Source organism: Harpia harpyja, chromosome 4 (genome assembly GCF_026419915.1).
Source record: "Harpia harpyja isolate bHarHar1 chromosome 4, bHarHar1 primary haplotype, whole genome shotgun sequence".
Lineage (NCBI taxonomy): Eukaryota > Metazoa > Chordata > Aves > Accipitriformes > Accipitridae > Harpia > Harpia harpyja.
Window position 1 is genome coordinate 71,252,124 of NC_068943.1, and position 23,639 is coordinate 71,275,762.

The 23,639-nt window shown below is 37.6% G+C and overlaps 1 protein-coding gene across 18 annotated transcripts in view; it reads left to right on the forward strand.

Annotated features, from left to right (window-relative positions):
• SYNE1 (spectrin repeat containing nuclear envelope protein 1) overlaps positions 1–23,639 on the forward strand; it is a 327,350-nt gene that overhangs the window by 177,661 nt on the left and 126,050 nt on the right. For 17 of the 18 annotated variants that reach the window (XR_008234789.1, XM_052784707.1, XM_052784709.1 and 14 more), the window contains 18 exons: positions 397–552; positions 1,249–1,419; positions 2,192–2,518; positions 3,832–3,984; positions 5,302–5,469; positions 6,497–6,673; positions 7,541–7,687; positions 8,973–9,098; positions 10,626–10,802; positions 12,615–12,880; positions 13,654–15,814; positions 16,206–16,543; positions 17,211–17,355; positions 18,362–18,580; positions 19,643–19,905; positions 21,523–21,688; positions 22,294–22,449; positions 22,663–22,815. Coding sequence is in view for 17 of the 18 variants with exons in the window: in XM_052784707.1 (XP_052640667.1) it covers positions 397–552; positions 1,249–1,419; positions 2,192–2,518; positions 3,832–3,984; positions 5,302–5,469; positions 6,497–6,673; positions 7,541–7,687; positions 8,973–9,098; positions 10,626–10,802; positions 12,615–12,880; positions 13,654–15,814; positions 16,206–16,543; positions 17,211–17,355; positions 18,362–18,580; positions 19,643–19,905; positions 21,523–21,688; positions 22,294–22,449; positions 22,663–22,815 (5,469 nt within the window). In the remaining variant the exon portion in view is untranslated. Of the gene's footprint in view, positions 1–396; positions 553–1,248; positions 1,420–2,191; positions 2,519–3,831; positions 3,985–5,301; positions 5,470–6,496; positions 6,674–7,540; positions 7,688–8,972; positions 9,099–9,853; positions 10,151–10,625; positions 10,803–12,614; positions 12,881–13,653; positions 15,815–16,205; positions 16,544–17,210; positions 17,356–18,361; positions 18,581–19,642; positions 19,906–21,522; positions 21,689–22,293; positions 22,450–22,662; positions 22,816–23,639 lie in introns of those variants that run through there. The other variant, XM_052784712.1, reaches the window with a different exon arrangement.

Sequence of the window (23,639 nt, forward strand, 5' to 3'; positions counted from 1 at the left end):
AATAATTCTCCTTTAGTCACTGCAAGGAGAAGACATGGTTCTGACTAAACACAGGAAGCAGATTTGAAGAGATTCAAGGTTACGCTTTACAGTCACCTTTAAAACTTCAGGCAAATTCTATAGAAATTCCAGGTTGCATTTCTATTATTATTGGGGGGGGGGAACAAACTATTGACTCTATTGTAATGAAATGCAGTCCATATGGTATGATAGAACTTCCAGCATGTTCATTACATTAACCTTCATCAGATTCCGTTTCATTTTCCTGTTGTAAATCCATGTTTAGAACCATGTATTTGTTTTCCTTTTCAATTATTTCCTTAGTTACAAATAAATTCCTGTTGTGTTTAAGATGTTTGAATCAGTCATATAAGCTGGATAATGTCTTTGTCACAGAAGTGGCATGAAGAAATTACAGTCTACAAAGATGATGTGGAGGAAGTTGGGGTATTGGCTCAGCAAATACTAGAGGAAAGTCTCACTACAAGTAGAACGGGAAGCCAGGCTACGCAGCTTACATCTCGCTACCAAACTCTTCTTCTTCATGTCTTGGTAAGTGCTGAAAATTAATTCATTGTAACATCATAAATTGTCAGTTAAGAAGCAAATATAAGCAGACTTTCATAATTAGACTTTATCAGAGTTTATTCATTACTGTAGACTCAGTGATATAATGTTCACATATATTCATATATATACACAAACATACGTGCAGATTTCATTGGACTAAATGTATTAGAGAACCATAATTGGGATAATGCCCTTTCAAAAATATTCAGTATTAATCAGATGTTGTTACTGTCTTTTTTGGCAGTTGCAGGAGAGAAATTCAGAATTCAGTATGTTTGAATGCTAAATGACCTCTAGAGAAATGTTTTCAGGTTACCTGAAACACATAGGTACAGGGAAATTTTGAATTGGTAAGGTACAGTGTTCAGGTCACTTTAAGTAGTAAGTGTCTCATAGTACCATAATCACAAGTCACAATTCAAATTTCAAAATATAAGTACCTTTTCAGTGTTTAGTATTAACTCAGTTTTGACATTAGTGATTACTATATGCACACCCTGACAAGACCCCAGTGAGAATTATCCACCAGATATGAAAGAACTCGAAACCTATGTGTTTAATCTTAGTACATCAGGTTTTATTAATAAATAGCAATTTATTGCTATCTTTAGCCAAAAGCAATGATAAACATCTGGGTGGTTCTTGTTTCTTCCCCCTACCCTCCATATTTGTCTGAAGGAGCAAATAAAGTTTCTGGAAGAAGAAATACGCTGTATGGAGGAGTCGGAATTAGCTTTTAGTGCTTACACAGATTGGTATGGAGCTACTAACAAGAACTTCAGAAATGTGATCACCAATTTTGACGTGGTTGATAAAACAGCAATGGAGAAAAAAGTGCAGAAACTAGAGGTACAGCTTTCTTTAATGCAGTTTTTGTTTCTGTTCACCAAAAAGAGGTTATATTTTAACAGGCATCTTAATAGCTGCTCAAAATTCTGACTTCACCTTGCCCAGAGAAGCTAATAGGATAAAGATCACCCAGTATAAAACTTCCTGTTCTCATGTCATATACACATTAGATCACAGTTTGGTTCTTACGGTTATGAATAGTCCAAAATAATATAATCCTATCCTTCCATAAGGCATGTTTGTATGTGTTTTGCTTTAGGTTAAAACTTAAAATAAATTCCCCTTGCAAGGCATCCTGTCATGTATATTTTATACCAGTGTGCACTGTGGCAAGAAGTGCTTCCTATTTCTCTTCATTGAAATAACTCAGTAGTAAAACTCACATTTCATCTCAGAGTTATAGATGAGTTCTTCATATGTCCTGCAGCTTAAACATAATACGCTAAGGGAAAACTTTCATCTATTTCAGAATTTGGAGTACGAATCCGCTCCTGATAGTCCTCAGTTTCTGTGTTTATCTTCACAAGCCCAGTGCAGAACAGAAGTATTTGCTTTTTCTGCTTCCTTCTAGTTTACCACACCTTAACTCTGGGCAATTTTTTAATGAAAAGTCTTCAATTTCCCTAGCAATTCCTTCTGTGTCCTTAGCAAAATAAATAAAAAAAATTCGTTAGCGTTTTACTGATAATAGAACTATAATGACTGAAAAAAAAAAAAAAAAAAAAGGTGAGAGCTTGCATATGTTTTCTGTTAACCAACACTTCCTTCACAGCTGCTACTGAGTGATATGGACATAGGGCACAGTTTACTGAAATCCGCCCGTGAGAAGGGGGAGCGAGCCATAAGGTACATGGAAGAAAATGAAGTTGATCAGTTAAGAAAAGAAATTGGAGATCACGTGGAACAGCTTGAAGAGCTGGCTGGCTCCATCAGGAAAGAGCACATGACTTCGGAGAAGTGCCTTCAGCTGGCAAAGGAGTTCTCAGACAAGTACAAGACACAGACTCAGTGGGTCATGGAGTACCAAGCCATGTTACGTGCTCCAGTGGAGCCAAAGAGCGAGCTCTACGAGAAGAAGGCCCAGTTGTCCAAATACAAGGTAAAAAGGGGTTATATCATTGTACTATCAAGTCAATTTTGACCTAGTGACTCGCAATAGATCCTCTGATCCAGGCGTCTGTTCAAGTTTCCCCAATAGATGTGTGAGATGTCTCTGGCCTGGATGTCCAAATCAGCATCAAAGTGAAAACATGCATGGTACCTCCATCGATGAAACAGAATGGGCACCTGGATTTGAAATGTGGATGTCCTAATAAGGCTTCCGCATCTGAAAATTTCTTGTTATGGAGCAAAACTCTTTTATGAGTACACATATGAGTAATTCCATTGATATCAACAGAGTTAACTGCTGTTTAAGCAAGGATAGAAATCAGTTGGTCTTCACTGCAGACATTGCCTCTGTTTGCATTGGCTTAATCAGCTTTCTGGTTAAAGCTGGATGTCCCAGCTCAACTAACATCTAAGACAGTCAGCTGCTATGGCCTCCTCTGTTTTTAGTTAGGATTTTAATGAAGTCATGGTTGGTGGTTTTTTTTTTCCCAGTTGTAAAAATGAGTAGAAAAAATTGACAACAAACCCTGTTGCTTCTCTTAATGATGTTTTTGTAAAATACTCCAGGATTACAGGTGTTTCATGAGATGTGTACTGGGTCTGGCTGTGATGGAGCTAAATCTCCTCATAGCAACACATATAACGCTGTGCTTTACATTTGTGGCTAAAAGTGTTGCTAACAAACCAATGTTTTGGCTATTGCTGAGCAGTACCCACAGAGCATCCAAGCTTTCTCTCTGAAACTGCCCACTACCCCTCATCAGCTTCAGTACTCAAAGTCATATGTCATAGCTGTGTGCTTGCTTTCTACACATTTGGGGAGCTGGCATCTCACCGTCATTTGATAGATGCTGGCATGTGCCATGCTGTTGGAGCACAATGACATAGCAGATCAGTATACTCGTGAGAGTACAGTGGTATACACTCATCTGCAGACTATCCTATTAAGGGGATGGCTTTGGTGATACTTTCCCACCTATTTGCAGAATTTGTTCCTCCAAGCAAGTTTTACCCCTAGCACTTGCCCCTTGACACATATTAATTCCCTTTCCTTCACCAGCTCCAGATTATTAGCCGTGCTACTAGCCACTCACTAAAGGAGCAATTGCCTTTAGGTGCCTGCAAAGTTGTTGTCTCAGGGCATGGCTGACAAACATAGTCCTGTACTGGTAGCAAAGCTCTTCTCATCTGGAAAGGATGATATATACCATGATAGAAGCCTGTACTTCAGACCAAAGAGAAGTTAGTGAAATAGATCTTCAGTGTTCAATAGATTTATTTTAATTCTTGCTTGTGTTGTAGTCCATACAGCAGACTGTTCTGTCCCATGAGCCTTCAATAAAATCAGTGATCGAAAAGGGAGAAGCACTTTTTGATCTGGTGAATGACATGACTCTGAAGAACAACATTCAAGACCTTCAGAGGAGTTATCAGGAACTCTGCAGCACAACTAAGGTAAAAAGTCAGGAAGAAAACTCTAGGTTCTTTCAATTTGCTGTATTTTTTCCCCTCTTCAAGAAGCTGCTATTTGTTTCATGTTGTCATGTCACACCCTGTACACAGAGCCAGTTAGATTTAATTTCTTGGGGGTGGGGAATATTCTTGAATATGGGAAGAATTTCTACGTAAATACATCTAACAAGAGTAGCTGAAATGAATTTTGAGTGTTGCAGGTGAAGTCTTTGTAGCACTGAGGGGAAATAATATATCAGTGGCTAGTTTGTACTATTGCTACTATTTTTAATTTCTTTGAATAGATTGATAAATACATTATTTCTTGAAGGGACAGATGCCCTTAAATTATACCATTTTGTCTCTTGTTTCTGCTAGATCTTGCACAAACCCTGTGTAATCTAGTTGAGCTGTTAAATGGAAGTTGCTGGAGAAAATGAACTGCAAGATGGATATAATTTAATGCAGCAAGGGCATTATTAATTAACATTGATTCATTAGTCCACATGTCTGTAGTACTTTGAAAGATCTAATACTTCTAAATGTGTCCTAAAGTATGATTATTCCTAAAGCTTTTAATAGGTTATACTCCTAACAAGGATAAGCTCTGCAAACCATGTTAGTACTTATGTTTGACCTAAGTACATTTAATTGCCAATCCATGCACCAATAGAAGATGATTTTTTTTTTTCACAGTTGATTTTTAATTTACAGACATTTCTCTGATCTGTACCACAAAACTGGTATCTGTTGCATTACTTGTAATGTTGATGACTTAAATGTAGAGAAGCTTATGAAAAATCTTTCTTAAAAAGAATAAATACATTTTAATTTCATGTGTACATTCTTAATTTGCCTACCACAATCACAGGCAATACGTACATGCAAAGGCTATAAGCAGCAGGGACCCAACCATAACATTTGGTAGGTCATGTGCAGTCTTTCAGAGAGCATGTAATAACTTTTTAAGTGAACTTAATGTCAAGTTGACAATGTTCCTTTTCTTAAAGTAAGAAGATCCTCAGTGTTTTCCTCAGTCTTCAAAGTATGGCATTTCATCTGGAGTGAAAGTACTGCTCAGTACCGCAGAGTTTATTCACACAAGTAATCCCTTTGATGTCTTCCTTAACAGTCTAATCATGTGAGAGTCCCTCACAGGAATATAAATTTAGAAGATAACTCTCTTACTATGCTTTCAAACTCTTGGTGGTTTTTGGTTTGGTGTTTGTTTTTGTTTGGCTTTGGGTTTTTTTGTTTTTTTTTTTTTTTTTATTCTTGTAATTACCTGAATATTTAATCTTGGTTATTGTGGACCTGCAGGCATACGTTGAAACCTTAGAGGTGAGAGTAAAAGAACATGAGGATTACAATAGTGATTTGCAAGAAGGGGAGAAATGGTTATTACATATGTCCAGCAGGCTGGTCAGCCCTGACCTCATGGAGAGTAACAATCTTGAAGTAATCACTCAGCAACTAGCTAACCACAAGGTGGGTTTGCTATTGGGTAAACTTCCTTTGTCTGGTAAAATAGAATTTTTCTTCTTTGCTTCTCTGTCTCCACTCCAGAGCTCTAGTTTTGTCATTCACCTGTTTTATTCCTGTTACTGCTATGTAAATAAGCATCAGTGTCATTAATGTAGTTAACAAATCTGCCTTGTTGTTAGCACTGGTTTTGGATGATACTGCATCTGCACAAGTGCTTTGTTGTACACTGGTCTGAATTCTGTGTCAGGTTTTTGCTGAAATGTCCCAGGAAACAGGCCACAAAAAGCAGATTAGGGTCATTTTACTGCTAAGGCATTTTTTGCTCTGGCACTTTTAAGGATTAAAAAAAAAAAAAAAAAATTCAATTTTCCCCCCCCCCCCCGTATTAGTTTGTAACATTTCCTCCATTGCCTTTATTCAAGGTATTGTTATGGTTGCTATTAATGATAATCATTCACCACATTGATAGTTGATGCTTTCTAGAAAATGAAAGAAAGCAAAATCCAACCCTCCCTACCACTCCCTGAAACTGAGTTCCCAAGGGCACATATTGAAATCTTTTAACTCAATGTGATTGGTGTGTTACTTTTTAAGTAACCTCCTTAGATAAAAATTTGGCTCCACCAAAGTCAATGGAAAGAACTGTCTACAGTGGAAGAGCTTATGGAATAAGGTACAATTCAGCATCAGATTTAATCCTCATTACTAGACACAAGTTGGTGGAGCCCTGGAGAGCATGTGACAAAGGAAGATTAAGGGTGGTCCTGGGGCATAAGCATGTAATGTTTACACATTATGAGAGTGCTACTGATGTTTCTGTGGGATATCTATGTACAGACTTTTGACAATGGTTTTAGAATGAATATACACTCTAATAGCTTGACTATAACAATACACGTTGTCTGAAAACTTTTTTCCAAATCTGAAGTCAAAGTGTGTTGCGGGGGGCAAAGCTCATTTAAAAAGCTGTGATGAGGAACATATTTTAAGTTTAAAATATTTCTTCAAAAGTATTTTATCTATTTCTTAGGCTATCATGGAAGAAATTGCAGGATTTGAAGATCGTTTGAACAGCCTTAAGAGTAAAGGCGATTACTTGATCAGTCAATGCACAGAACATCTTCAAGCAAAATTTAAGCAAAACATACAAAGCCATCTTCAGGGGACAAAGGACAGCTATTCTGCCATATGTAGCACAGCCCAGAGAGTAAGTCCTGTTTCAAAAATGTTTTTATGCCATTTAACTCTCTTTACTGTTTCCATCTAAATTGAGGTTACAGGTTACTAATGTAGCACTTCATCATTACTGTGCTACAGTTGAATTCCTTGTGATCCAAATGTTGCCTTGCAGCCAGCAAAACTAGCTGCCTATCAGTTCGTATGTTAATCTCTCCACACCCTCACTACTTTCATGTTATGCTAGCTTCTGAGCAGCTGCAGGAAAGAAATCAGAACTATTCCTACTTAAAAAACTAGGGAGAAAATTGCACTCTTGGTGTCAGTAGTTTGCATACATACATAAAGGGTCTTAATTATGTGCTAGGAAATACTGTCTTAGTAAAACCAGAATATACAGTTAAGAAGGGCTAGCTGGGTCATTCTGTTAATCCAATTAGGAGATCAAGCCAGCATAGTCTAAAAAAAACCAAAACCAAACCAAACCAAAAAAACCCCAACAACCCCCAAACCCCCCAAAACCCAAACAAAACACCCCCCTCTGACCCTTGCCCCCAAGTAGACTTCATAGTCAGTAAGATTTGTAGAGGTAGTAAAACCTCATACTAGGTCACTGGCAAAATGTTGAACAAGAATACAGAAATAAGAGACAATACTCTTCATTTGCATCTTTATTTTTTCTTTCCAAAAGCTGTGCCTTAGATATTGTCCATCTTCTCCACAAATTAGCAAGATGCAGTGAGAGCTTAAGGAGCTTTCAACCCTTGGTACTTTTATGTACAAAGGCTAAAATAACCACAGTTTTAATAGTTTGTTTTATTTGCAGTTTTCAAGGTGAGAGAAGAGAGGCGATAGTGGTGTTTGAAAATGTGATGACCTTACAAAATGTTTATTTTAGGTGTACCAGAGTTTGGAACATGAACTCCAGAAGCATGTTAATCATCAGGATACCCTACAACAGTGCCAGACTTGGCTGTCTACGGTGCAGTCAGAGCTAAAGCCAACTACCTGGCTGCCTTTCAGCCTGGCAGATGCAGTTAAACAGGTAAAAGTTCAGCACTTGAAAATGCTCAGTTATCCTTAATAAGGTGAGTTCGGGTAAGAGCATTGTACTAATAGAAATTAGATACTCTGTGTGACCTTCTTAGAGGGCTGTGTAGCCTCATTGTTTATTCCCAGCTCCAAAAGGAATATCTTGAGTGAAAAATAACCATAGGTGAAAAATCACACAGGGCTTTTGCTAGCTCTGCTTAATGCTTAGAAATATGTTACCTGAAAAAAGTTGGCTAATTAGATAAAACTGCTCAGATACTCCACAGATGTGTTTAGCAGAGAGGTTGTATCTTTCTGCTTATCCAACTGCCCATCTGTCTACTAATGTTCCTATATGAGACCTGGTTTCATAATACCATGGACACAGAGTCTGTTAGCGGGCAGTTAAAACAATTTTTCAGCCTGAGAGCATAGAACTGCCTCTAGCCCACATTAGCCATTAAGAATGGTTTCTTTGCTTCTTGATTATTCTTAGTAACTTAGTGTATTTTACATTGGATTTGTACCTTGATTTCAAATTAAACTGGTATCCTACTAAAAATGCTGGAATTCAGGGCTGTCTCATCCACCATGTGGCTTAGTAGAGACCTTGAAATACTACGGATGGCAGCTCTGCAGAGGCGGGGGGAGCAGGGGGTGACAGTGGGGCCAGCAGGGCAGCACCTTCCCAGTGACATGCAGAACTGCAGGACACAGGTGAGGAGAGCAGAGTCCTCATTTTCTTTTGGGATGAGGAAAATTCATAGGGAGAGGTGAGCTCCTACAGGCAATGTTGAGAGCAAGAACCCTCAACAGCATCATGTTGTCTGATCTTGGCAGTCATAGATATTGGGGACATTGGAAGGGTTTCGGAGTGTGTTGGAAAGTGTGTTGTGCCACTGGGCTGGATTCCCCATGATCTATCAGACACTGGAGAATTTTATAGGTATAGGGACATGACACATTAATAATTGGATAAAGCCCTGCTTCCCATTCACCTTGGGAAAGTCACCTTGTTGAAACTGTGTGTATCCATCCAACGCTTTATTTATAAAGAAATAATCTAGGTAATGCATATGTTAATAAGTGCTTTGATAATTGGAAGATAATCAAGTTTTTAAGAGTTACTCTTTTCCATAACTATGACAGAGCAGACTTACCTAATAAAATAGTGTATCTCCGTGTTTCATCTTTTGGAAATAATAAGTTAAAGTAAAAATACTAAAATGCAAGATTGTAATAAAATAAGAGATTATTTCCACATTCTCAGAGTTTATTTGAGGATTGTCTTCCCTCAGGTAAAACATTTCCGGGCTCTGCAGGAGCAGGCCAATACATACCTGGATCTTCTGTGCTCCATGTGTGATCTGTCGGATGCCACAGTGAAGAGTACAGCAACAGATATTCAACAAACAAAACATACGGTACAAGATAACCACAACAACCTGCTTTTAATCCTATTTAGAGCTTTAATTGCCTTGATTTGTCCTCTTTTGAAAAGGTCATATTGGGTAATGGTTTAAAGAAATGTCTTCTTACTTTCATCTTAAGTATTTCATTTAGAAATAGTTTTCTCTTTCTGGTTTGGTTTTTGGGTTTTTTTGGTTTTGGTTTTGGTTTTTTTTATTATTATTATTTTTTTTTTTTTTTTTTTTTTTTTTTATTAAATCAACACATTGCCATCCTGGTAGTAATGCAAATACACGAGAAAGGTTGCTAAAGGTACTTAGGCAATGTTACAAGATGTTGGTCTAAAGCCACACAAATAACATTCTGTGGAAGAAAACCTGATCCAAATTACTTGTTTTCATAAAATACAATTCAATCTGTTCTTCTCTGTATTTTATTAAAGCTTAGACATATTTTACTGTTATTATTTATTCAACAGTAGACTCATGTTCTTATTAGGGTATACTAATATATTAATTATAATCATCATATTTTTATGATGATTCATTTCATAAATCAGAGCGCATCTATTTCAGCATATTTATTTATAGAAGTGTACCTCAATTTTAAATTTTAAAGTAGCTTAATGCTTGGTTTTAGAATAAAATTATAAACATAAGTTATTAGAAAAGAAACATTATGAACATTCCTGTTGTTATGAACATGAAAAATTTAGTTTCACATACACACACAACCAAACTTCTGAAACTACTTCTACCAAGAGTAAAAATCTAATATATATAGTAACAGTATTCCATACCTGAGAAGCAAATTCTATAATTCCAAGTAATCCATAAACAAATGGCAGTCCAAATATTGAATAGCTAAAAAGCATCCCAAACATCAGAATAAGATTCTCCTTTTATATATAAAGCAGTGAAACATTTTTAAGGAATCACAGACAGTACAGTGCTGAGATATATTAAGCTGGTTGAGTGTCTAAACCTTAAAGGCGCCCTGCTACTGTATGTGGAGCAAAAGAAGCTGTGTGACTATTGGTTTAAGGTGACTGATGGGCTCAGATCCGGTAAGCATTCTTCTTATTGGCATTTTACTAAAGGCATGTAAGAAAAATAACTGGGCTAAGCAAATTAAATGAAAGCATTTAGTTTAAGCTTTTATTTGGTCATTGTGAAGGCATGTAGGGCACAGTACAGCAATATTCTTAGTATGCAATAGACTTAATTATACAGTTAATTTAAGCTTTAACAGAAGACCGAGAACACTTTGAAATACACACACTCATAAATATACTTGCTTCTCTTAAGGGTGAGCGATAATTTTTTTTTTTTTTCTCCACAGCTTTCCTTTGATAGGTCTGATTTTTATGACTTTTGAAGGTTAAGACTCTTTTTATGGATATTATTAGCCCCTTCAGAATCTAGTGCAGAAATTTGCTTTAGTACAGTATTGTGCTCAGATGAAGAATGGTATTCATCCTCCATTCTCCGAAAATAGATGCATTAAAGCATTCCTACTCCTTTTCATTTCTTTTCTTCTAGATTGAGCAACAGATAATGCACTCACAGTATTTGGCTCAAGGTTGGGAAGAGATCAAACAAATGAAGGCTGAGCTCTGGATATATTTCCAGGATGCAGATCAACAACTACAGAATTTGAAAAGGAGACGGGCAGAGTTGGAGCTGAACATTGCCCAGAATATGGTACTCCAGGTTAAGGTAAGGAGACTTTGGATTAAGAACAGAAGGCAAGGAAGAAGTTCATCCTTTGGCTGATATTATAATTCATGTTATATGCACATATTGCATACAATTGCTAATATATTCAAAGTAAGAGCAGAGAAGACAGAGGAAAAAGTGTTCCCTTAATGATGCTACAGGGTGACACAGAAAACAAAACACTGTAATTTAATATTTTTCTGGCTTTGTTTTTTTAACAGGAGACAGTTTTCAGCCTACTGTTCTGATTTGTCTTCAATTTTAATAGGCTAATTGCTGATCACAGTGGACCTGAAGATAAGATCTGCAACTTGTGCTTGTTAAGTTCTTTGATTTCAATACTTCCAAATTATTTAGATCTATTTCAAAATTAGTCTAGGAAACTATTCAGTGTTGCTGGACTCTGAAAACTACTGGAGAATAGATATGATAGAAACCCAATTTAATTTACCCTAAATAATGAGAGAAGTGCCTTCAGATCTTCACTCATTCTTACTCATTGCAGAAGAGAGAATTTTTATGGTTATTCTGCACACATCACAAACATCAATAAAGTAACAAGAAGAAATAGGAAAACAGATTTTTTTCTTTATTAAATGATGAAATGCTTGGGGTTTGCATTTTTGGTCTAGACTTCGCTTGTATTCTTTTCCTGATATGCCAGGAGTTAGGTGAAAAGTAAACAGCACTTCCTCTTCATGTCTGTTCTACACAAGTGTTTTAACAAAGTCATAGCCCTTGAAGATTCCTCAGCACAATGTGGACTGAAAGCTGTTACACTAGCTATCATTTAGAGTCCAGGAAGAAGCGGGAGTCTGTATTTCTTCACTATTTCAGTCAGGAACTTTGGATTATTAGGAAAGGCAGGCACCTGCTGTACTGTCAGATGTGGCACAATGTGTATTTTTTCCTTGAATTTGCCCTGGTAAAGGAAGATGCCTAGCTCCATTTGAAGCAGTCACAAAGAGGAATGAGGCAGAGCTGGGCAGTAACATCTCTTCTGCAGAACCCCTACCAGCCCTCCATGAAAATGCATCATCCCAGGAAAGTGCTGGAGCTGGGCATGGCTGTTTAGTTACAGTTATTGGAACTAGAGTTTGGGAAAAGATTATATTTACCCTGGACAGTGAGTAAGTGTTGAAAAATATTTGGTTAGTTTTAGTGGTCAGCATATTGTATATTCTTTTTTGGGGGTTCTCTGTGACTTTTTATTCAGTAAGAAATGTGTATGCAGATGGACTCTTATTTACTGGAATTTAAAGCTCCAGTAGCAATCATACCTAGATAATCATTCTTTGTTTCAATAATGATAGTGATAATGGCCGCTGTTATAGAAGTAGGAACAAAACAAAGTATGGATGTGGGGGCTCACTGACTCATGGACTCTGCTTCTTATGTTTAGTCTCTAATGAAAAAGGAAAAGGAAAAAATGATCTAGAAACAATACTGGTAAAATGAATTCTCATGACACCCAGACTATCTTGCGTGTTTTAGTGTATGGTAGGAGCTGTGCTAGTCCAGAAGCCTGGACAACAAGTTGTGACTTGATCGTGATTTCTGTTTATCACTGGCACTTGGAAGCTGCTCTGGTTTGCTTTCACATCTATAACCAACCTGTCCTCACCTGAGAAGATGAGAAGGGAGGTTAGGGGAGGGGAGAAGGCACTTCTTCCTATTTAAATCTGCACAGCATTTGCCTTGGCAGATGATGAGTCCTTAGACAATTTATTTATTTCAGAGTTTTTATCTAAATTCCATCTTATAATTTTGAGTAGGTGTCACCATATTGGTTTTGACTTGTATCTTTTTCAGGAATTCAGTCAGAAGTTGCAGTCTAAACAGTCAGCTCTTACCTCTGTAACTGAGAAGATGAACAAACTAACCCAAGGACAGGAATCACCTGAACACAAGGAAATAGGAGAACTGAGCAACCAGTGGCTGGACCTCTGCCTTCAGGCACACAGTTTGCTCATACAGAGGGAGGAGGATCTGCAGAGGACAGGGGATTACCATGATCGCATGAATGTAGTTGAAGTTTTCTTGGAAAAGCTCACAAAGGAGTGGGACAACCTGGCTAGGTAAAAAAGGAGTAGCATGCGCAAAGCTGACTTAGTGCATATACCCTGAAAGAGCTATTTACAGAGTGTCCCTAAGTTGGATCCACGAAAAATCCCTTTTTCCATGCTTAATTAAAGCAAGCCTGCCTTATTAATTATAGGTCAATTACTTGTATTGAAATACAGAGAGTTTGAGAAGCCAGATCTTCAGTGTTTGTCTTTAAGGCAAGTACTGATTGATCCCATCTCAGGGTATAGCATTTTCTGATATTTCAAGAATTTTGACTATTTTGTTTGAACTCTTTCATTTGTGTTTACTGTGTTTCATGTGTGTTTTTCATTGTGATATTGTATTTATTAGACTATTACATTAAAGCTTAGTTGCTGCTGCTAAATGATTGCAGCTGCTTTGTATAGCATAAACACACCAGCTGTGTGTAAAATTGTAAGAGTCTATTACTGCTGCTATCACTGTCATGGAACAAGATTCACTTCAACCTCAGTACATGTTGTTGTTCATACATGTAATATAACCAGTATGCTCTAGTATTCATATTAAGTTGTATGGTCAGCCTGATGACCATATTGCAGGTGAAAGGGAGAGGAATAAAAATGTTAAACTTTTAAATTAACATTCAAGACTGGTACCCTCAAAAGAATCTGAAAATGGTAGGTATTTGTATCATGTTGATTTCAGTATATAGTGGGCTTATAATTCATCCTGACCTCTTTTAAAAGTCTGTCCTGAGAGAGTATCTAATAATCCATTTCTGCCCTGTCCATTTTGATAACAGATCTGATGCTGAAAGTACAAATGTGCACCTTGAAGCTTTGCAAAAATTGGCACTGGCACTACAGGAAAGGAGATTTGCTCTGGAAGATTTGAAAGATCAGAAACAGAAGATGATGGAACATCTGAATCTTGATGACAAAGAATTAGTAAAGGAGCAACTGGGTCATTTCGAGCAACGCTGGACTCAGCTGGAGGACCTTGTCAAAAGGAAAATTCAAGTTTCTGTTTCGACCTTAGAAGAACTCAGTTTGGTGCATTCCAAATTTCAGGAACTACTGGAATGGGCAGAGGAGCAGCAACCCAGTATCTCAGAGGCTCTTAAACAAAGTCCTCCTCCAGATTTGGCTCAGAGTCTTCTCGTGGATCATCTTACCATTTGCAGTGAGCTTGAAGCCAAACAGCTTGTTCTGAAGACACTTGTGAAGGATGCTGACAGGGTGATGGCCAACCTAGGGCTCAATGAAAGACAGGAGCTGCAGAAAGCACTTTCTGATGCACAGCACCGTGTAGATTGTCTCAGCGATCTGGTCGGCCAGAGGAGAAAGCACCTGAACAAAGCACTGTCTGAAAAGACCCAGTTTCTCATGGCAGTCTTTCAGGCTACAAACCAAATTCACCAGCATGAGAAGAAGGTAACGTTTCCAGAACACATTTGTCTGTTGCCAGAGGATGTGAACAAACAGATCAGGACTTGTAAGAATGCCCAGGCTAACCTGAAGGCCTATCAAAATGAAGTCACAGGGTTGTGGGCTCAAGGAAGGGATTTAATGAAAGAAGCAACAGAACAAGAAAAGAGCGAAGTGTTAGGTAAACTGCAAGAACTACAGAATGTGTATGACACTGTTTTACAAAAGTGTAACCAGAGATTGTTAGAACTGGAGAAAAATATAGTTTCCAGGAAATATTTCAAAGAAGACTTGGATAAAGCTTGCCATTGGCTAAAACAAGCTGATATTGTCACATTCCCAGAAGTCAATGTAATGAATTCTAACTCTGAACTATACAGCCAACTGGCAAAATATCAACAGATTCTTGAGCAATCTCCAGAATATGAAAATCTGTTACTTGCACTGCAAAGAGATGGCCAAGAAATCCTACCATCACTTAATGAAGTGGATCATTCTTATCTGGATGAAAAACTTAACATTCTCCCTCAGCAATTCAATATTGTCACTGCTCTGGCAAAAGAAAAATTATATAAGGTTCAGGAAGCAATTTATGCCAGAAAAGAGTATGCTTCTTTGATTGAGTTGACAAGTAAAGCTCTGACTGAGCTAGAAGATCAGTTTATTAACATGGCCAAAGCTCCAGGTGCTGTTTTAGCCAAAGAAGCTGTGTCACTCCAGCAGGCCTACAGAGATCTCTTAGGTGAAGTGGTGAGCCTTGGTGCAGCAGTGGATGAACTAAACCAGAAGAAGGAGGCCTTTCGAAGCACTGGCCAGCCATGGCAACCAGATGAGATGTTAAAACTTGTCACGCTGTATCACAAGTTGAAAAGGCAAATAGAACAGAAAATCAGCCTGTTGGAAGACACAATAGAAGCATGCCAGGAGCATGAGAAAATGTGTATGCAGTTTGAGGCACAACTAGAGGCAGTGAAGAAGGAGCAGATTAAGGTAAATGAAGAAACGCTCCCAATAGAAGAAAAGTTGAAAATATACCATTCTCTGGTGGGCAGCTTGCAAGACTCGGGGAGTCTTCTGAAGCGAATAACTGAACATCTAGAAGCCCTTTCTCCTCAGCTTGACTCATCTGCACGTGAGACAACAAATCACCAAGTTCAGTCTTGGCAAGAGAAACTAAAGTCTTTGCATGCTGCCATTGGTGACACCGTGATGGAGTGCGAGAACAGACTTGTGCAAAGCATAGACTTCCAGACAGAAATCTGCCGCTCACTCAACTGGTTGAGATGGGTGAAAACAGAACTTAATGGAACATTAAGTTTGGACCTCAAACTGCGAAGCATCCAAGAAGAAATCCGAAAGGTTCAGATATATCAGGAAGAAGTGCAGTCAAGCCTGAGAATAATGAATGCACTGAGCAATAAAGAGAAAGAGAGATATATGAAAGCAAAAGAGTTGATACCTGCTGACCTGGAAAACACTCTTGCTGAGCTGACAGAATTAGATGGTGAAGTTCAAGAAGCTATACACGTGAGACAGGTTAGTGCACCCGAAGTGTCATTAGTTTCTTTCTCATGAAGCTGAGAAAGATCTCTCTGTGGCCTGATGTTTGTAATGATCATGAAAAGATTGATTTTAATAATCCTGTTGTTTGGGTTTTTTTAATGATGTAGGTTGTGGCCTGTTGTCATGGATGACTGGGGGGGAAGGGGGAAAAGTCTTCCTTAATATGCATTTATACCTGCATGTAGAAGTGCAAACTCACTCAAAACCTACTTCCATGTAGTCCCTCCGGACCTGTATTTTAGATATAATAAAGGGAAAAGAAAGTAAGCATGGGCAAAATCCACATTCTCAGCAGAGGATATTTTTGTTGCTGCTGTGAATTTTATGTCTGTGACCCTCTGTATAATTTTCCCTTTTATTTCAGGCTACCTTGAATAAATTATATAGCCTCTGCCAAAGATACTACCAAGTGGTGCAGATAGCAAATGACTGGCTTGAAGATGCTCAGGAATTTCTCCTTTTAGCAAGAAATGGTCTTGATGTTGAGAACTCTGAGGAGAACCTAAGGAACCACATTGAATTTTTCAGCACAGAAAGTCAGTGCACTAATCATATGAAGGAGTTACAGGGCCTTGTGTCTGAGATAGAGCCCTTTATCCAAGCTGCAGCAAGAGAGCAGCTGATGCAGAATGTAGCTACATTGGAGGAAAAGGCCAAAGGGACAAAGCAAGAAGCCAAAACCCAGCAAGAGCAGTTGCAAAGGTATATTAATCTTTTTTTTTTTTCCTTTCATTTTAAGATCACCTTGTTGGTGATGAAAGAAAGAGATCACAGCATTAATCAGAGTTTTGTAAAATGTTTGTGCTACTGATGAGAGAAGTGAATACTGGGATTCAGAGCTCTTGGATTCTGTTTTCTCCTCTGCCACTGACTGACTAGATGTGTGATCCTGAGGAAGCTATGATAAAATTATATAAAGCTTGGAACAGCACTGAGAAGAAGAGTAGGGAATGATTGTCCCGTATTTCACCTGGCATAAGACTTATGCAGAAACAAATTAAATTGAAGCAGACATTTTGAACTAAAAGGAAATACCTTTTTAAGCAGCATAACTATGTTACTTATTATTCCTGAATTTTCTGGTTTCCAAAAGTTTGATTGGTCTTAAAACACAACCTAGGCAAAGTCACTGAGGAAAAGTCAAACAAAGGGTATTAAATGCCCAGCTGTGTCTTTAAGGCACAGCTCAAAATCAAGAGTATATGCTTCTGTGTATGCTCTTTCCCAATAATCTTTCTTTTTCTTGGAAAATACTGTGTAACAGCAAAACTAAGCAGTTACATTGAAAACCAGGTGCAACAATATTCCTGGTTTTCAAATGGTTTTGTATTGCATTAAATTGTTCTTTCTGGAACTGTATTTGTTTAAGGTGTGCTTCTGAGTGGCAGGAGTACCAGACAGCAAGACAGAAGGTTATTGAAGTGATGAATGAGGCTGAGAAAAAATTATCTGAATTCTCAGTAGCTAAAGCTGCTTCTTCTCATGAAGCAGAAGAGAAATTGCTAACACATAAGGTAAGGTACTGAAAATTATATGTAATCCTTTTCCTTCAGTGAAAATAAATGTATGTTATGTAGGTCCCTACCTGTGGCAACTGAATTTGAGTTTTTAGATCTTTTCCTGTAGCACTTAACTGTGTCATAGGACATCAAGAGGTATTTTGTGTTGTGCAGAACACGCGTTTTATTTGTGGGGTGACTGAGACGTTTTTAATCACTTTTCAGCTTAATGTCTGTCTATGTGCCTATGACTGTAGAGAATTGGAAGGAACCAGGAGGTTCCTAAAAGCCTTGGGTGCATAAGCCCCCAAACTGTGTACCCTACAAGAAATTCAGATCAATAGAAACATCCATCTACTTCAGATCACATGGAATAGTTTTGCTAGGACAGGAAGGGTTGGAGTTTAATATTAACTCTTGTTTAATCTAAAAGAAAGAAATGTAACTTAAAAGAATTACTTTGTCCTCTAGTATTTAGGGTGCTAATCAGTTGCCTTAATATAGGCAGTTAGTGACACTTCAGACATCCTGCCTGGTCTCCAGCTGTGTCTCTGTGGAGGCAGGAATCTCCCCTAAGAGTAATGTCATGTCTGCCAGCTTCATGAGAATATCCTAATATGCTTGGACATCTAACATGGCAGTAAAGATAAACATGACATAAATGTATGCTTAAACACCTGAATTGCTTCTTTCATTTTTAGACTCTAATAGAAGTCAGTCTTTGCTATGAGAAGGGTCCTGAATACTCATTTCCATCCATTTTGAGGGGCTAGCAGGGGAAAGAAAAACTGATTACACCAGATTTCTGCTGCCTCCATAGCGTTGCATTTTGGACCACGTCCTTCAAGTAGCTTTAGCGAATATATTGCATATGAAAAATAAAGTGAGACCTAACAACCTCACTCAGCAACCTGCTCTTTGTTTGCAGTGGATGAAAGTGGCTCATCTGCCTGCAAGTGTGTTGAATCGTTATGAGTTGTGTTGTAAAAGAGGAAAACAGTGCTTATTTTTGCTTTTTCAGACTCTTGTGTCTGTAGTGAATTCTTTCCATGAGAAGATCACAGCCCTAGAAGAAAAGGCTTCACAGCTGGAAAAAGTTAGCAATGATGCCAGTAAGGCAACTATAAGTAGATCCATGACAACAGTTTGGCAGCGCTGGACACGGCTCCGGAATGTAGCCCAAGAACAAGAGAAAATTTTGGAAGAGGCAGTGCAAGAATGGAAGGGCTTTAATGATAAGGTAACTTCTGGTCTTGGTAAATCCTCCTTTGTTAACTGTGCATACGTTTTCACTCATTATACTGCGTTATTAATCATCTTATGGTAGAGAAAGCTGATAGCAGGAATAACAGTGATTTTTCTCAAGTTATATTAAAAAACAGCTATGGAAGATGTAGGTTTAGAAACACTGCCTCCAAGGTTTGCACTGTTCTTCTATATGCATGCAAGTATAGTAAATACAGAGTTACTTTGGTTTCTGGTGTTTCTTCAGAATCTTCTCCTCTATGTTTCACTTCCCCAGATGGTCTATTCTAGATTGTCAACCTCTTTTTTTTTTTTCTTTTTTTTCCCTTTTTTTCCTTTTTTCCTTTTTTTCCTTTTTTTCCTTTTTTCCTTTTTTCCTTTTTTCCTTTTTTCCTTTTTTCCTTTTTTCCTTTTTTCCTTTTTTCCTTTTTTCCTTTTTTCCTTTTTTCCTTTTTTCCTTTTTTCCTTTTTTCCTTTTTTCCTTTTTTCTTTTTTTCCCTTTTTTCTTTTTTTCCTTTTTTTTCCCCCTTTTTTTTTTCCCCTGAGGAGTATGAAGTTGCTGTTTCTAAGTTTATACAGTGATATTATTGCCTGTCAATGCTCACCAATCATGTGTCTCTTTTTTCCCTTATATCCTACCTGACTCTTTTTTTCTGTTGTCCATTATTTTATGCTCAGATTGCAGGTTCTCTGGGAATGGGGATAATCTTTTTGTTAAATGTATGACTTGTGTCAAATACAGGTCTGCCCTGGTATAGAGCTCTAGGTCTTACGGCAATAAAAATAATAAATGTTAAAAAACATGAGGAGCCAGTTATCACTTGACAAAAAAATCCCTTAGCAAGTCCTAGTCCACTGTGAAGAGCTAATGCTAGCTAGCTAGATCTAGCACACTGGAGCATAGATTTATATCTGCTATAGAGACTGCTGCACAATCCCTATGCTACAACTGTTTTACAGCATCTGAATGTACAGCACTGGGTTTAGCACCTTTGGTATCAGTTGTAATAGCTTCTTTTTAATTTCATTATTGCCAAGACTGCATCTCTTTCCATAGATTCAGAAAGCCACCATAGCAATAGATCAGCTACAAGGTCGCTTACCAGAAAGTTCAGTGGAAAAGGCATCCAAGACAGAGCTCCTGGAACTCCTGGATTACCACAGCAGTTTCCTCCTGGAGGTGGAGCACCAGCTGTCATCATTGGGCCTGCTCAAACAGCACACTGTCAGCATGCTTCAGGATGTGGAAGTAAAACCTCCATCTCAGGAGGAACTACCAGTCATGCAAGAAATCAAAGCAATGCAAGATCGATGCCACAAGTAAGGCAATATTTTAAAAGATTCACTAGAAAAATGGTACCTTACAATTCATTAATAAGAGTGCACGTATCATTTTTGTAATCATTAACAATTACCATGCTTAAAATAAATATTAGTTGTTATATTTAAAGTAAGCGTCACTTTAATTTTAAATTATCTTTAATTAATTTTGAAATACATTTTTACCGTTTTTTGTTCCCATCAGCAGGAGTATGCATTTTAGAATATGTACTTCTTGCCTTGCATAATAATAGTAAGTTGCGTAAGAGTTCTATAAACTACATTGAAGTTATAACTGATTTTAAACACTTCCATTGCATCTCGCCATTAAGAGTGACCTTTTATCTTTTTGTATCCTAAGTTTGGATTAGTTTATCACTTTGTTTCCTGTGTTGGAAGCACTTAGGTACCAAAAGTAGGTATCCTATGAAATTTACAGGGGAATTTAGTGCATGTGCAACTGAAACATATCTTAACATTTCAATCTGTGGTTATATGAATGTTTATCTAAATCTAAAGTGTTTCCCTGTCATGTGTAAACCAGGAAGTTTTATAGCTAAGTTTCAGGACTCATATCCACCTCATAACTGCACTAAGATGCCATTAACTGGATCTCCACAGTGAGAAGAGGAAGAGAGACAGAGAATTAATAATCTGTAAACCCTGCACCTAGCCTGTGCAAACTTCATTGTGTGCATGTGTAACTGATTCCAGTAGAATAGCAACCCTGTAGAAAATGTGTAGACATTAGCACTTCTGCAGTTCCATTCTTCACTTAGAATTGGTCTCTAAGCAGTAGAGTCTGTGATGGTCTCGCGCTCATGTAAATAAGGCATGATTCAGCTATGAAAGGTTATACAAACATAAATCAAATATGGGAATATCAAAGTACTATCCATGTCACATACATAAGAGCTACAAGAAGTCCTGTAGATCTTTCACAGAGCTGTCGTCTGAAAAAGATTCTATTTTTTACAGGAGATCCAAGTTCTTAAGGAAAGTGTGGAAATTCTGTCTTAGTGAAAGTGTGGAAATAGGTCCCTGGATCAAAAATGGTGTTCAGGTGTTTGATCCATGCTTTATTCTAGGTATTCTGCCAATGCAAATCATATCAATAGGGGTAGAATTTGTCTCACATTATTTTAGACTATAGATATCCGCATCTGAAATGGTTAATTCTTGATCTCTAGTGGAGAGAAATAGGCAGGTCTAAGATGCAGTTTTTCTGACCTATTTTAGAAGTTTCTTTTAGAATGATGCTGAATCGTCCTAAATCATGCCCTAGAATTGCTTGCTTCCTCCACTGACAATAAGGGCAGTCTGTGGTGATGAGCTCAGATGTAGGTGTCTGTATCGTAAACATTTGCATTTCTTCAAAAGAATTATGTGCTTGATGTCAAAATATGTAAAACTGCTAATGAGAAGGAATGAACTGAAGAATGAACATGAGAAATTTAAGTGTGTTGCTTTAGTAGTCTGTTGCAACATTGCCCCACTTTTTATTACTCTGGATGTGGGGCTATCAATTGCTATCTTTATTATTCATTTTTTGACAAGCAATGCTTTTAGACTTTGCTTAGTTCTTCACAAATAGTTATTGTTTCTTTGTTTCTGAAGTATGCAACAGAAAGTGAAAAAAGGTGTGAAGATGGTGAAACAGGAGCTGAAGGAGCGTGAGGAGGTTGAAGCAGAGATTAATATTGTGAAGTCCTGGATCCAGGAAACAAAAGAATATTTATTAAGCCCTGATACAGAAGTGGATACTCAACTTCAGGAGTTGCAGGTATATCAAATCTGTCAATTTCTAAATTACAATATTTATCTTCATTGTAATCTGCTGGTGAGTGTTAATCAGCTCAAAACCAACACGTATTCAGACAATATTCATTAGTTTTTGAGTAAGCCGCTAGACAAATTCATAAAGCATGAAGTAGCTGATGGGCTGTCATACCTAAATTTAAAGATATTTAAGATATATTCACGTATTTGTGTTTATGCAATTTTACATGCTAGCATATTGTTTAATTTTTCTCCTCTCATCTAAAATATAGGGGAACTGTAGAATGTGAATGGACAGAATGTGACATTTCGATCTTGGCAGTTTGGGGCAGGGAGGGAAGCAACAAAATAAAATCATCTCGTTTCACTGGAGGTGTTGAAAACTTGACATATTCTATATACGTGTGGTCACACAGGAACAGAGAACTGGACAGACAGTCATAAACGAGGATCCAGGGAATCTGAAGATAAAATTCTTTTTAATGAACTAATTAAAAATTTGAAAGCAATTAGCTTTGTTGCAAGCTGCATGTAACACCTGCATTTGCTAAGTTTATAGAGGCATGTTTTTTCCCATTGTTCTTAACAATGCTGTTTCTCTGTCATTAGTCTCTCCTTGGTGAAGTAACTACTCATCGCCAGGCTGTTGAAAAAATGGCTGAACAGCAACAGAATAAGTACTTGGGGCTTTATACCATTTTGCCTTCTGAACTCTCTCTTCACCTAGCAGAAGTTGGGCTGGCCCTTGTAACTGTACAGGATCAGGTAAAGCACAGCAGATAAATGCATTACAGATCTATAGCCCTTCTTTAGACTTTATAACTTAGTGAAATACAGTATCCAAGTGTGGTCAAACTATGACAACATAGAGTAGTTTTATTACCTTCTTTGTTTAAATTAAAGTAAGTTAAATGAAAGTTAATTTCCTTTCAGAAGGAGAGATTTCTGGTTACTGAATTTTATTCTTATTGTTGACAGATTCAAACCAAAGAAAGAGAAACTCAGCAGATCAAAACATTGAATCAAGAGTTTGGTCAGAAAATCCAGGGGATAGCAAATGAACTAAATGCCATTCTTTCCAAACTGAAAAAGAAAACAAATGATATAGCACAAGCTAAACTTGAACAGAAGGTAAGACAAGGCTTCCCTGATTTGATTACGCCATAAATTCTTCTGAATTGGGACGCTCACTTCATACCAAAGTTGTATTTGTGAAGACTTGCATGACACATTTTTTTAATGTAGTTCAACAGAAGAATGGATAGAAATAAGGGTTGACTGATGAGATTTTTTAATTATATTCTTTGCAAACTAGCCCATACAGGGACTTGAGTGAGTAACAGGACTTGGAGGAAGTAGCTGAGAGTAAAAGCAAGTCAGATGGACAAAGTTAGGCTATTCCTTCTAAATAATGAGTATGACTGTAATTTGGGAAAGCCTAAGAGGCTCCCAAACTGCTCCTTGACCCAGTCTGTTTTGAAAAGACCATTCTTTACAGTATACCTTTACTTGTGATAAATAGAATTTACTTAGCCAATAGTCCATCTTGTATCATTTGGTGCAATAATGAGGTAAAGTGCTACTGCTGCGGTTAAGGGTAATGCAAAGGACTCTTGGGGTTTTTTTGTGGGTTTTCTTAACCTTAGGTATGTTGCACACTCAGAAAAGCTCATCTGTACTGAGTGTAATGTCTAAGTTAAGATCATCATATGGGAGTAGGGCCTTTTGGGGGGTGGAAAGATGGGGGAAGGGTTAGTTGAAGGTGGAAGTTTGGGGGCTTTGGTTTAAGGATAAACTTGACCAAGTTACTGTCTGAAAGTAAGCAAAGCATAGGAGAAGATTTGGCATGTCTGGGATGTAAAAAATTACCTGTTTATTTTCATGAGTTGCTCTCAGTATGCTCCAAAATAGCATTTGCTTTGCAGCAGGTGTCACTGAAATATATCCTGTTAAAT